Raw genomic sequence first — 13,260 nt, forward strand, 5'->3', positions numbered from 1 at the left:
ATATGAATTCCATGATTTTCATAATCCATCTGGAGAAGAAATTGCGTTTTATTAAAATGACCTCAAAACAAAACTCAAAAGACTTCATATCAAAACATTTTAATCAATAAAAAGATTGAAATTTTTACAAAAAGTTTATTTACAGAACTATGTAAACAGTAGCAAAAATACTGTATGTGTAAAGAAAAGAACAATAAAAGATAGCTGCACAAGCTTGTAAACAACTTTGATAGGAACGCCACTAAACAACACTGACACTACCAATTACCTAGCAGGGGAGTTTATATCAGAAATCTCTCATCCACCAGAGTTTTGTTGACAAGGTTCTTCCTTCCCAGAGTGTTACGGATCAAGCAAAATATCTGTAATGAATGAGATGGTGTTCAATACATGTTCTTTTTCGCACAGGGAAGGCAACATAAGGTATATATATACATCAAGCACTGACCATTTGCTGTACGTATGTAAGCACCGCCGCAAGTACAAAGCTCTGAGACCCGAGGTCGACGACACAGAAGAACAAAGTGTCGAAGATCAGCAGCGTGGCCTCATTTCCATAAAACAGCACATCACTGAAGGAGTGGGCCTCATCTGCAAACAGACATTATATACACATCATATAAATACACTCTTTGTATGTAAACAAACACAAATGTACAGCTCGTCTGGGCCAAGAGGTCGTTACCATTGTAAAAGAGGCTTTTTTCACTGGGTTCAAGGAACTCCATCCCTATGACCCTCTCAAACATCAGCTTGTCCTTCACTATATAGTCCATGTCAGGGTGCGCCTGAGGTAAATAGGGCAACGTTAGAGACAGAACAAACTGTACACAATACTTCAGGTCAATGGAAAGAACACATATACTTTACAATCCAACACATAAATGAATATACAATCAAACTCAAACTCTGCTGGGTTCAATGTGCTTGTGTGTATTTGTACTAACGTGGTCTATGATGGATCCCAGGAAGTGGTTCATGGTCTGGTAGCCTCTGGCCCTCTGCTCAAACTGGTTAGCCGAGCTTGCGTCCATCAGCCGGGATGGTCCGTTCCTCTGAAGCACAGGAGACAAGCAACCATTTAAATTGAAAATGGGGCGTCAATTTCCTCTTTGTGCAATAGCTGTGTTATAGCTCAATCAATAACACAACAGAGAAAGCACCGACCCTGCCGATCTGCTCCCGTATCCTGTCGTACTGCAACCGCAGGCGGTTGGTGAGAGACACTTGAAAGGTCTGAATCTCTGTGTTTGGAAGCAGACCTCTCTGACCACACAGGGACTCCTTGAAACACAAAAAGATGATAGATATAGAACGTGAAATCAACAATGTCGCAACATGTAGTCTGTTAGTGTACCTACCGATTCTCTGTTCAGATTGTTGTTCATTTCCTCCATGTTTGTATCTGCGTGCCCATGTACTGAACGTCCGTGAATGTAGTAGCCAAAACAACGGTGAGATAACAGCAGCACAGAAATCTTCATAAAAACATGGACAAAGTACACATATGTAAAATAGTCCTGACAGATAAAATGTTTCAAATGTAATAATAATAATAACTTTTTTTATATAGCACCTTTAAGTACAGAGTTTACAAAGCAAAAGGCAAGGCAATAATAACAATGTAGGCTAATATGCACACTGCTACTCACATTACTGATGGAGCAGAGATCTACAAACTGACGGATTTTGTCTTCCACAAAGTGCTCATGAAACACAGTGAAGAAAATCACCTGTAGAGACAAAGGATTATCTTTTAAAGGAGCCCTCCACATTCATACTGTATACAGTATTTATCTCATTACTTAAGAAAGACAGGAAGAGTTGAGAGATCAAAGGATGAGATAAGATTGACTGATAGCGGTTTTACCTGCAAAAGTCCAATGCAGAGCCATAGCGTGGCTGCCAGACCGTAGCGCAGCATTAAGCTGTATGAGGGCGTGTATGCCTGTGAGGAGCGCTCTAGAGTTGGCCAGGGGTCCCTCAGGGCTAAGTTAGAGAAACCCAGCACCTGAACAATACGGGCGACATGTCAGCGATGAGAAAAAGGGACACAACAAAAGCTGCAAAGAAAAGAGCAGTGTGCATGTGTTGGTGTACGATGTACTTCAAGAAAGAAGAGCACGGCAATGATCTGAAAAGTCGGGCTGATCTTGCGGATGGTCTGGATCTCGTTCCATTCATTGGCCACAAAGTAGGTTCTCCAGATACTGACCGGAGAGGGGTCACGTTTCGGCTCACCAGCAGCTGAAACGGCAGCAAATATGGTGAATGGGATTAAAAAAAATTAATATTTTCTTCTTATGAAGAATATAAGCTCCAAAAAACTATAGGATTGTACCTTGCACAGTTCTGCTAGTTTTGCTTCGTGGCCTCTCCCAGTCTATAAAGAATACATCAATTGACACCTGAAGGATCAGCTTGTGCAGAAACTGCACAGCCTGGAGACAAGCACACAAAACAATACATATTCAATATTTCTAATAGAAGCACCCTACCTAGCTTTCAAAAACAATACTGCTCATCTTTATATCTGTTACGTAAGTGTCTCACCTTGAGAGCGAAGGCACAACCAATGTACGTCACAAAGCGCTCCTCTTGAGCAGGCATTGGTAACAGCACAGATACAAACTGTTGGGCCTGAACAGACGCAAACACAAATTAATCACAGGAAGCAGCCAATAATAATCACTACTAAATCTATGCAGTGAAGAAGAATTTCAGGCAAAGAAGGCGAAAGGAGGAAAGCGACTTGCCTTTAATGTCTAAAGAGTGCAAAGAGGAAAAAAAATGTTGGGAGTCAGAGACAAGAGAAACACAATTTGTGTTTGGAAAATAAATACAGTTTGAATAAAAAGGACTCAAAGGAAAAAGCCACAGACATGAGATAATGATGCAAACATTAAAGTCTTTAAACATTAAAATCAGACTAACCTTGTAAAAGATGAGCCAGTAAAGTCCACTTCCTACGGTGACGGTGAAGAAAACATTGGCCAGATCTCCAGCATAAAACAACAAAAACTTCACCATAGTCTGAGGCAGAGGAGGAGGGAGGGACTCGCATTACTGCCGAGCTCCACATCGACATAAGAAATGTCATTATGACACGTTAAAGATGCAATACCTCCATGTTAACGAGGGGCGAGGCGATCCTCCTCTTCCAGCTGACTGTCTTCAGCAGAGAGTAGATGACGGCCACACCGCCCATCACACCTAGAGCCGTCTGTGCACATCAAATATCAGAGCCATCACTGTGTGCTATAATCACTGAAGAACGTAACCTTTATCCGTCATATTACATCATCTAACAATAAATGTACCATTAATACTTCTACTCACATCTGTTTTTATGCGATTCTCATTCTGATCCATCTCGTACTCCACAGCAAACGTTGTCTAGAAACAGATGAATGAATTCAATGCATTAACAAGACAAAAGCTTGTTTGAGATAAACGAAGACAGCAACTTATTAGCCATTTTTCAGCTGACTGTGTGTGTGTGTGTGTGTGTGTGTGTGTGTGTGTGTGTGTGTGTGTGTGTGTGTCAACTCACAGTCACTGTTTGTGTATTGATATCCGTGATGGCAACGTCTCTGTAGGTCACAGTCATTAGAGGAGGAAATACCTGTCCTTCTTGGGTTCGTGGAACCAGCTGGAACCTAACCAAACACACATTTTATTAAAAACATCACCACGCCTGAAGGGAGTAACAACTTTCTTTCTTTTTGTATTATGGAGGTGTGCACATTGGAACCCACCTTATTTTGACACTGCTAGCTACTCGGATGACTTTAGGCAGGGAACTCATGCTCTTCTCTCTTCCACTCAGCGTGTCGACAACAAACATACGTCGAGAAAGGTACCAGTTCTTCATTCTCTCTGTACAAGGACAAAATATGAATATTGAATTAAAGAAAATGCGCGCACGCGTACACACACACACACACACACACACACACACACACACACACACACACACACACACACACACACAGAATTGAAGTTTCACCTTGGTTGATGAACCGCCCATTATATTGCTGGTTATAGACCAGTGTAGGCAGGGGGAGAAGTTTTCTGTTCTCTCCTCCACCAAGATCCATAAACACATCATAGAACAATGGCTCGGGATGAGTACCCAACAGCTCTGCTACTGAGAGATCGCACTATATATATATACACACACACACACACACACACACACACACACACACACACACACACATTACAACTTGGCATTGCAAGAGAGTTTGTGCACAATCTCTAAGCTAAATGAAAGAAGAAACACTCACACTTTCTTGGTAAGCGGTTCCAAAGCTGAAGGCTGCTGCCTGTTTGGTGGTGGGTTGTGGACAAAGCTAAAATAGCAGAAGATATGCGTTATACTTGGTATGAACCACATGAAGATGATTTATGGTAACAATGGTAACTTTGTGCTTTTAACATGCACAAGAGTGGAGGCCTACTGGCCAACAATGACTGGAATCTGGCCCTACCACCTATCTATCAAGGAAAATCAAGCTGCTCTTCACATTTTATAATGCTTTCGTGTATGCAGACGCTTTATCTCATTTCTCATCAGTCATCTGACATCTTACCTGGAGATTACCTCCTCCTACTTGTTCCCATCTGAGGAACTCTCCTCTGACATTATAGACAGCGGCAAGCAGATTAATGTCAGTGTTCTGTCAGACAAACAGCATTTGTCAAATTACTACAATACAAACGTTTTGGTAATATTTCAGGTTTGCTGCACAATTTGTTAAATCACAAAACAATGATTTTATTGTGACAACCGGAGGTAACCACTTACCTTGTTTCTTCCTCTGAAACTGAACCCAATGGGAACAGGATCGGTCTGAAGCACTCGAGTGGCCAGTCCCGGTTCGTCCCCATAGTAAAGCCATGGCAGATTAACTCTCCTGGAGAACCAAATTACAGTATAGGGGAATGAAACCTTGCTAGTTTCATTCATAATGTGCAAAGATACCACAAGATATACATATATGCCATGATAGCATTGATTACCAGTAGGAAATGTCTTGAGTTGAGCTGAAAGAAGCTCTAGCTCTGAAGATGGTGTTAAAGAGACCGCAGGCATCGGTGGAGACACTGCTGAAGGAGTGCATGTTCATCACACACATGTTCCCGAGAGCCTGACACGCCGTCAGGTTGAAGAAGACCTGTAACCACAACATCATAAAATCTCAAAAATCAACAATGAGCACAGAGCTGGCTTCCTATGATGTTAGATCAAGAACAAGGTTATTCATGAAACATGGAATAGGACATGGAATTACTAGGCAGGCTGCTGACGAGGAGTACAGGTTTTTGAAGAACCAGGCAGACTGGACACTGAACTTCTGCAAAGAGAACAGAGCAGAAAACACAAATCAGAATACATGAAAATAAATTAAAATTAAGTGAGCAAGCAATAGAGACTCACCAACTGAGCATAGTTGACACTGGGATTCACGTTGGTGGAGAGGCTGCCTGGAGGAAAACATAATCCTCCTGCCTGGAAAGTCACATGCCAACCATCAATAGATGTATACATGTATTCTATGAGTCTCTAACTGAATGGTGTTTGTGTGGAGGAGAGTGTGATGGTCAGCAGAACTCACCAGGACATTAGGAGGGTCACATACACAGGAGGAGTTAATGAAGGACGCCTGACATCTCTCACACCTGAAAGACAATTTTGGAGACTGTTCCAACACTTACTGCACACACTCTGACAGCACTTCACTAACGGCGTTGAGAGACAAACTCAAACAAACTAAATGGGAAAATATGTCAATTAAGGAATACAATCTGTCATTGCAGTGATGAGGGTCATGGACTAGTGCTTACTAGGCATAGATGGATGAAGACAGGGAAGATACATTTTCTGACCTTCAATCCATAACTTATAAGTGGATTCTGCACTTGTTTCACATCCTCATTTGACTGTGGGTTTGCTGTGCAGGGGTCCTTATTTATTGTATTATAGATGGGATTAAAAGACGGGCTCAGAAAATAAGACGCTTGTATAAATATAATCCCCAATATTCAAAATTCCATAATACTCCCTTGAACGTTTGAGTTATTGTGTATGCTATGCTGCAGATCAAATAACCCATTGAAAGAGCACTCCAGCCATTTAGTATAAATGTTCGTGAATTTGGGGGAAGAATGCTCTAAATTGAAGTAGTAGAGGCTGTGATCTCATGTTTTCTACTAAGCTCCAAAACTACTGGATATTGAAGTAATGTAATGCAACTTGATGGCGTTGAACACTTCCTGACTGATAAATACCTTTAAAATCATACAGGCATGATTGTGTTGTGCTCTACTTCTTACTATAATGTGTAAATATAATTCAATTCACAGGACAGTACTGTGAATTGATTTGCATTTTCTATATCTTGATTAGCTTTATCCATTTTATCCTGACGATTTCATCTCATGTCGAGAGTATGAAATGTTGATATTGTTGGATAGTTGGAACAGTGCAACTGTGTCCGTTTATTGTCCAATATTCATATAATTTCTAAAAAGGTATGACCTCAGATGCCACGGTCAACCTGGATGAAACAGCTGAATATATCAGTGTTTTCATAGTTTGGTATGGATACGTACCTGTCTCCACTGTTGTTTGGTACAGACAAACCAGGAGAGTTTCCATTACACATTTCACAGCTGGCCTCATCCAAAAGGTTTCCATTGACATCTCTCTCCACTGAAAACACAGCCAATATTCAGCCATTTAAATCTATAATCAGCCATCATTCTTGCAATTCATAAATTAGTGCTGTAATTGGTGACTCACCCAGGACATTTCCTGGTGGGCACTGGCACTTCCCCTCATCATTGACACTGCCTGGACAGCGAATACACCCAAACCCATCTTTAGATACTGCCTGTAATGAGAGACAACTTGTCAAATGATCATTATTACAAATGGCATGAGAAGCTGCGCATGGAATGTGAGATGCAGTATCTACAGTATAATGTGAGATGAACAGCAAATAAGGACATTATAGGTGAATTTCACATACAGGTCTGTCAGTGGGACATTGCTGACAAGTAATGGAGGCCTTGTCAGTGGTGAGAGTTTGGTACCCAGTCTTGCAAATGCAGCTCAGTCCTGCAAAAAGCCAGTGAAAAGTTAAGAGGCTGTTGTACAGTGTTGAGTTCGGAGATATTAGTCATGCCATAGTTCTAGGTTTTTGTTAAACTTTGTTTCCTGTTTTATTTTGACAGGTTATCTCATCTTGCTTTACTTCCTTCCTTTGTTTGTTTGTTTCCCGCTTATGTGATTAGCTGTGTTCCAAAAACAGAATAGCCAGAAAAGCATGCTGGCTTTCATACTACAAAATGCAACCATATGCAGTTGAGCATCCTGGCATTTTTGGCATATTACATTTGACATACTATGTATTGGGATGTTTTTTTTTGGCATACTAACTAGTATGGTAGTATGGATAATGGCATGGATAGATTGTCTGCCCCGCCCTATGTCTTGGCCAGGTCTCCCTTGAAAAAGAGATTTTAATCTCAATGGGACTCTCCTGGTTAAATAAAGGTTTAAATAAAAAAATAAAACAATTAGTTCCACCTGTTGCTCGTTAGCCCTACTGTCACCTGTCCCTCGTTATCTCCCTCCTTTCCCTGTGTATTTCGTCTCTGTGCTCTTCTTGTCTTTTCTCAGTCCATCTTTGTTGTAACATGAAGTTTTGTATATGCCTGTCTGCATTTGGGTCCTTCCTGCCTGTGCTGCTTCTTCAGCTATGACAAGTTAATTAAAAAATCCCAGATGCATGTTTTTTGTTAATAGTAATAATAATAGTAATACAAACAGAGTATTTCACTCCCACAAGACTGTGAGGGCGAGTGAAGTGACTGTCAACACCTAGCGACTATTGCTGTATAAACTGTCGGTGGGGTAGATGTTGCCACAGAAGACTAGCTTAGACATGTACAAGGTAAACAGACAAAAACCACGAAAGCATCATGTTTTCCATTGCTATGTTGCTAAAGTTTTGTAGGTTGAGTATATTTAAACATAATGTAAAATGGGAAAACCTCTGCAAAACAATTAATTTTCATTTAATATATTTGTTGGATATATTTTCTGTGGTAATGCAAAACCAATGACCAATCAATGGTTCCCACTTCTCAGTTATGAACATTTTGCTGCTTACATGATAGTAAACTCAATATCTTTTGGTTTTGAAATGTTGTTTAGACTAAAGAAGCAATGTAATGACATCACTTTAGAAAACATACAATTTTCTGACATTTCATAGACCAGATAAAAAAATGAATCGATAGTGAATATTTTTAACATATGAAGAGTTTGGGTTGATTAATGCATGAACGTGGAACCCAGTTTATTGCTTTAAATACCAGTTTGACTATTCTGTATGATTTTGTCTCAAAGATACACAAACATTGATGTGAGAAAATATTATTCACAATATATATAATATCATTTTACAATATTAGTTTCAGACACTTCCCAGACCTGTCTGTGAGAACAAGTATTGACTACTTTTCATGAATGAACAGTCGTCACAAGTTCTGAACTGATTTTAAATATCTTAGCTAACGCTAACTAGCTCTGCACCTAGCTTAGCTAACGGCTATCCAGCTCATTTTGCCGTCTTACAACCTCACAGTTAAAATACATTCGTTTTAAGGGTAAGACCGGTCACACTTGTTGTTGTTGTATCATCGTCAGTAAATCAGTTATCGTGATGTGGTGTGAAGATGGTAGCCGACCTGTTGTGCTCCTTCGCTGGTTTGAACCGCACCTCACACACGAAAGACTCGAGATATCGAAAGATTCTTCAGCGCTACAGTCTGAAGGAGACTTAAATGGAATGGCATACTGCTGGCCATTGAGTAGATCAATGTATACTAACAGAAATAATGTTAGAGGCACTTTGTGTCTGTTTAGATACATCCCGTATGTACCCCGTAGCGTCCTCGTCGCCATGGTAAACAACGGTCTTCCTTTTTACCCACAATCCTTTTCACCCAGCGTAATGACGTCGCGACCAAATTAGGTTGTGCGTGTCAGAAAAAACTCCCCTGTTGGTTCATGTAAGCCAATTTCATTTTAACTGTAAGTATGCAAATTAATAAAACTTAAAAGCAAGGAAAATATTAGTGTAGACATATTTGTGAGTTTCTATTAAATAAAAAATAATCACATTTATTTAGAATAGGCCTTTATTGTAACTAGGAATCTATCTGCCTCATTAGTCGTTTAAAAGGCTGGAAACACTGTATGCGTTTTAAACTGGAAAGCATTTTCAAGACACAATGGAAACTCATTTTTGTGTTATGTTAGGAATGAAAAAATAAAGAGTATAATCACAGTAAATCAGCCTTATTAGACACAAAGCCAAACTGTTATCTTTATAAGTCAAAATTCATATTATGAACTAATATTCATAACTATGACACTATGGAGGAAGGGAAGAGAGATATAAGGTGCGAACTGATAAGAGTGTCTGTTTAAATGCATCACTTTTTGATTAAAAGTTAAGGCAAAGTCTGCAAACGTATATTTGCATATAGATATCCAAAACAATACACATTGAATTAGTTAAACGGGATTCATGGTCGTTGGTAAATAACTTTTTGGGGGGCTGACTGTAGACAGATTAGTAGCGTTAACTGATTACTTTGTTCTGGGTTAACTTACTTTACCACAGGATGGGTGAGTCATAAGGACTTTTGGCAGGAAACAACAGGTTTGCAGCTGAGTCTTCTTCACTTCCTGTTGATAGAGTGTGGTTATATGTTAAATCACATGAAAGAAATAGAGTAGATGAAATTATGAGAAGCATTACAAAGCCGGTTGGACTTTGTGTGTGGAAGAAAGAAGCTGTGCAGAGAATAGTAACCAATGGGCTTGAGTGGTGCCAAATAAAATGAGCTCTCTGAAGTGTTTTGGATCATTGTACCACGATAAACTAGTGGGATTGTGGTCAGTTGTTGGCTGAAGAATTTTGACTCTTTATAGTGTTAATTATATATTTTGTCCCTGTCCTTTTTTTCAGATGTTTGATCTGAAGGTTACATTTTTTGAGGACTTATTACCAATTTTTTGTGGAGGGTGTCAAGTAGAGTTGAGATCCCAGAAGTAAAAGACATAAAGACTAAAAACATCAGGCCAAAGAACACAGAGCATATGATCAGAAAATTAAGTAGAGTTGATTAATGTATTTATGTATTGCGAATTAATACGAAGTGATTAAATAACCAAAAGGGGATTGTAATGATATTTCTGTTGACAAAAAGCACTAGCAAATAGAAAACTGTTGAATGTGTCCTCATATGACTAACACGACCGGTGTGGAAAGAGTGACGTAATCGAGTTTCTATTGGCCAAATAAGGAAGTGTATCCTGTCAGTGTGCGTAATCTGATACATTAATGAAATTACGGTCAGCTGGGTGAGAGGTGTGTGGAAGAGAGGAGGACTCAACTGGACAGGAAAGGACTCGGCTCAGTAAGAAAGTAATGTAATGATCAGACTGTAATGAGTCACTAAATGTTGTTTAATTTCTAATTCAGCCAGACACCGAAGTTTAATTTGTACAGAAGTATTGCCCTGACCGTAGCTCACACTCCAGTCCTATAGGTGGCGGTAATGTGCGTCAAACACATTGTCGAGAACGTAAAAGGGGCGGGAGAGGGAAAAAAAGGGGAAAACCAAGAAGTACGGCAAACGGCGCTCACTGCGCAGTTTCGATAAAGAAGAGAGCAGTGAGGTAAAAAGAGGAGCACTTCTCTTTCAGCATGTTGTCACGGCTAACTTGAGACATGATAACAGCAACCATAGTACTCGCAAAAAGATCAATTGTACACATCTGTGGTGAGTATCTGTACACCTTCCACAGAGACAAGAAACTTTTTTTCAACATTTTGCTGGGCTCTTTCCCTTCCAGTGCTGCTGTTGTGCCGCACGTGTGTGCGCACGTGTGCTTTTTCCTGCTTGATGCCTCGTGGTAAAACCTCAACATACTACTACTAACATGTTGCTTTTACATTTTTCACCATTGGTGTCTTATTTTTCAGACGCCTAGTTGCCTGGTGTGAAAAAATGACCATAATCCTGCGATTGCAAGGCCTCGATGTGAAGGCAGGTTCTGAAGACATACGGACATTCTTTAAGGGCCTTCACATACCTGATGGTGGAGTGTACATCGTGGGAGGAAGCCTCAGAGAGGCTTTCATTGCATTCACCACTGAGAGAGATGCCCAGCAGGCCATGCAGTACACTGATAATTTCCTCAAAGGGTCTCTGGTGACTTTACACATAAGCAGCATGGCAGAGCTGGAGCAGAAACTAAAGTCATCGTTGAAGAGGAAGAAATCCTCCCCCATGCAGCCTACCGTGAAGAGACCTCATGCAGCTCCAGATGCAAATGTGCTACCTTTAAATGCACATCCTCTAAATCCAAACACTGCAAATCTGCCTCCTAATCCTGATGTTGCAAATCTACCACTCTTGAACGATGCACTTGATTCCAATACTGCCTTTCTTCTCGGGATTTGTACCGTCCTCCAAGGTCTCCATTCCTCCCTCCAAAGTGAAAACAGCGTTGCTGTGCCAAGTGTTGATTTTCCCAAGGCCGACGGCCCGGTTGTGTGTGATGAAACAAGGACACAAAAGCAAACTCTGGACTCGAGGCCAGGCTACGTCAGGGTCTTCGGTCTGCCAGCCTCCACGACTAAAGAGGACATCTGTCAGTTCTTCACAGGGCTGATGGTGCAGGAAGCCATAGTGAATGTGGAGTTGGGACGCAGCCACGGCTGCCTTGTGAAGTTCGCAAACACGCAGGACGTGGATGACGCTCTTCTCTTCAACCAGCGGTCGCTGGGCGCCATCTGTGTGGAGGTACGTGGAGCTACTGAGAAGATGTGGACCAGTGCGGTGCAAGAATGTGAAACTGCTCTTGGATCCGGGGAGAGGGTGACACCAGAGCGAAGCCCTCTCGGGGGAACTGTAAACCACAAACAAAAAAACACCTCTGCACCGCAGCTCAAGATGAGAGCTGTCAACCTGTCGCCATCTAAATCACCAAAAAAGCCAAGAAGTACTCCGGCTACGGAGTACATTGTCATGGTCACTAATTTACCCAAAATTATGACCAAGACTGAAATAAAAGAATTGTTTGGATGTCCAAACATTGCACACAAAAATGTACAACATCTGCTTGACAAGGACAGCAGCAGAACAGACACCGCGTTTCTGATTTTTAACCGCACTGAGGATTACGAGTATGCAATAAATCTCACTGGCTGCCATGTGGGCTCCAATGCCATTACGGTCTCATCAATCACAAAACAAACGATGTGGGACATGATGGCCAAAACGCATCACAGAAATCTTAAGCAATGTCGGAAGACCAGCACGAATAAGAAGAAGGAACCAAATCAAGAGAGTAAATCAAATCCATTTGAGGCGCCAGAAGAGACGCCGAGCGTGACCCCGGACCCGGCAGCTAAGACGTGTCTGTTTGTCAGAAACATGCCGGCAGATGTACAGAAACGCCACATACAGAGACTTTTTGATAAATACAAAGTGAGGGAGGATAATATCATCTCCCTGCATGACAGTGATGGCAAATGCATCGGCGAGGCCGTGGTTCAGTTCAAATCTCAAGAGCTTGCTGCACTGGCTCAAAGGCACAACGGTCAAAACTTCCTGGGGACAAAAGTGCTTCTCACTCCCATAAATACGAAGCAGATGGAGGACATCTTGGCAGGAAGTTGAACATTAATGCTCAAATGCAGACCAAAGATGGATTCTTATTATCTTACCATCAAGTTTGTCTTGTAACTGTAATTCTGCTTGACTGCATCAACCACCTGAGTTTGAGTTGTTTATCACTCGTTTTTGAAAAGAAAAAAAAAAAAATCATGCTCTATAACCATTGTTGAGCATTTCTTTACATACATTTCCATGTATTAACAAATAAATAAAATGTTTCATTGTTGTATGGTCCAGTGATGTGCCTCTATATCTGTATCGTTGGAGCAAGATCTACTCTGAAACTGCAGAAATCTATGGTAACAGGATAGGATCAACAGGAATTATACAGACATGCTTTGTAGTGTAATCTTGGGATGACGTCATTTGATGCATCCACTGAAACTTGCTCAAACACTTCTGGGATTACATTCGTAACGTATTGGGCATCCCCCATTATTCTCTATACAGCATGTGAACTGAAGAATGTGTTTTTAGTAGTTGGATTGA

At 40.9% G+C, this 13,260-nt stretch overlaps 2 protein-coding genes across 4 annotated transcripts; one reads left to right on the plus strand and one right to left on the minus strand.

Annotated features, from left to right (window-relative positions):
• Positions 1–150: 150 nt before the first annotated feature.
• Positions 151–8,981, minus strand: tmem67 (transmembrane protein 67). Its single transcript, XM_068735587.1, has 28 exons — positions 8,764–8,981; positions 7,038–7,126; positions 6,809–6,899; positions 6,619–6,718; positions 5,622–5,685; positions 5,444–5,515; positions 5,298–5,360; positions 5,026–5,180; positions 4,811–4,919; positions 4,596–4,682; positions 4,290–4,355; positions 4,010–4,163; positions 3,759–3,879; positions 3,554–3,659; positions 3,340–3,396; positions 3,125–3,223; positions 2,935–3,033; positions 2,554–2,640; positions 2,342–2,441; positions 2,108–2,247; positions 1,871–2,011; positions 1,653–1,733; positions 1,362–1,478; positions 1,168–1,284; positions 948–1,055; positions 686–788; positions 449–591; positions 151–362 (listed from the first exon to the last, which is right to left on the minus strand). Exons 1-28 carry the CDS (start codon positions 8,978–8,980, stop codon positions 282–284), a joined length of 2,967 nt encoding a protein of 988 aa, XP_068591688.1. The 5' UTR covers position 8,981; the 3' UTR covers positions 151–281.
• Positions 8,982–10,483: 1,502 nt separating this feature from the next.
• Positions 10,484–13,007, plus strand: rbm12ba (RNA binding motif protein 12Ba). 3 transcript variants are annotated; one of them, XM_068736119.1, is made up of 2 exons: positions 10,484–10,511; positions 11,073–13,007. In XM_068736119.1, the coding sequence occupies exon 2, from the start codon at positions 11,098–11,100 to the stop codon at positions 12,772–12,774; it is 1,677 nt and encodes a 558-aa protein (XP_068592220.1). In that variant the 5' UTR covers positions 10,484–10,511; positions 11,073–11,097; the 3' UTR covers positions 12,775–13,007. The 3 variants fall into 3 exon arrangements, with proteins under 3 accessions (XP_068592220.1, XP_068592219.1, XP_068592218.1); XM_068736118.1 differs by lacking the exon at positions 10,484–10,511 and adding an exon at positions 10,551–10,765; XM_068736117.1 differs by lacking the exon at positions 10,484–10,511 and adding an exon at positions 10,552–10,869.
• Positions 13,008–13,260: the final 253 nt, after the last annotated feature.

Source organism: Cebidichthys violaceus, unplaced genomic scaffold (genome assembly GCF_023349555.1).
Source record: "Cebidichthys violaceus isolate CVI_PGR_0920_01 unplaced genomic scaffold, fCebVio1.0.p SCAF_7, whole genome shotgun sequence".
In the NCBI taxonomy this organism is placed as follows: domain Eukaryota; kingdom Metazoa; phylum Chordata; class Actinopteri; order Perciformes; family Stichaeidae; genus Cebidichthys; species Cebidichthys violaceus.

Excerpts from the sequence above, each read along its gene's own strand:
- tmem67 (XM_068735587.1), bottom strand. The coding sequence starts at position 8,980 with ATGGCGACGAGGACGCTACGGGGTACATACGGGATGTATCTAAACAGA. Across the intron at positions 5,181-5,297 it reads CCTCGTCAGCAGCCTGCCTA|GTCTTCTTCAACCTGACGGC; the intron begins GTAATTCCATGT and ends TTGTGGTTACAG. Across the intron at positions 3,880-4,009 it reads TGGGCGGTTCATCAACCAAG|AGAGAATGAAGAACTGGTAC; the intron begins GTGAAACTTCAA and ends GTCCTTGTACAG.
- rbm12ba (XM_068736119.1), top strand. The coding sequence starts at position 11,098 with ATGACCATAATCCTGCGATTGCAAGGCCTCGATGTGAAGGCAGGTTCT.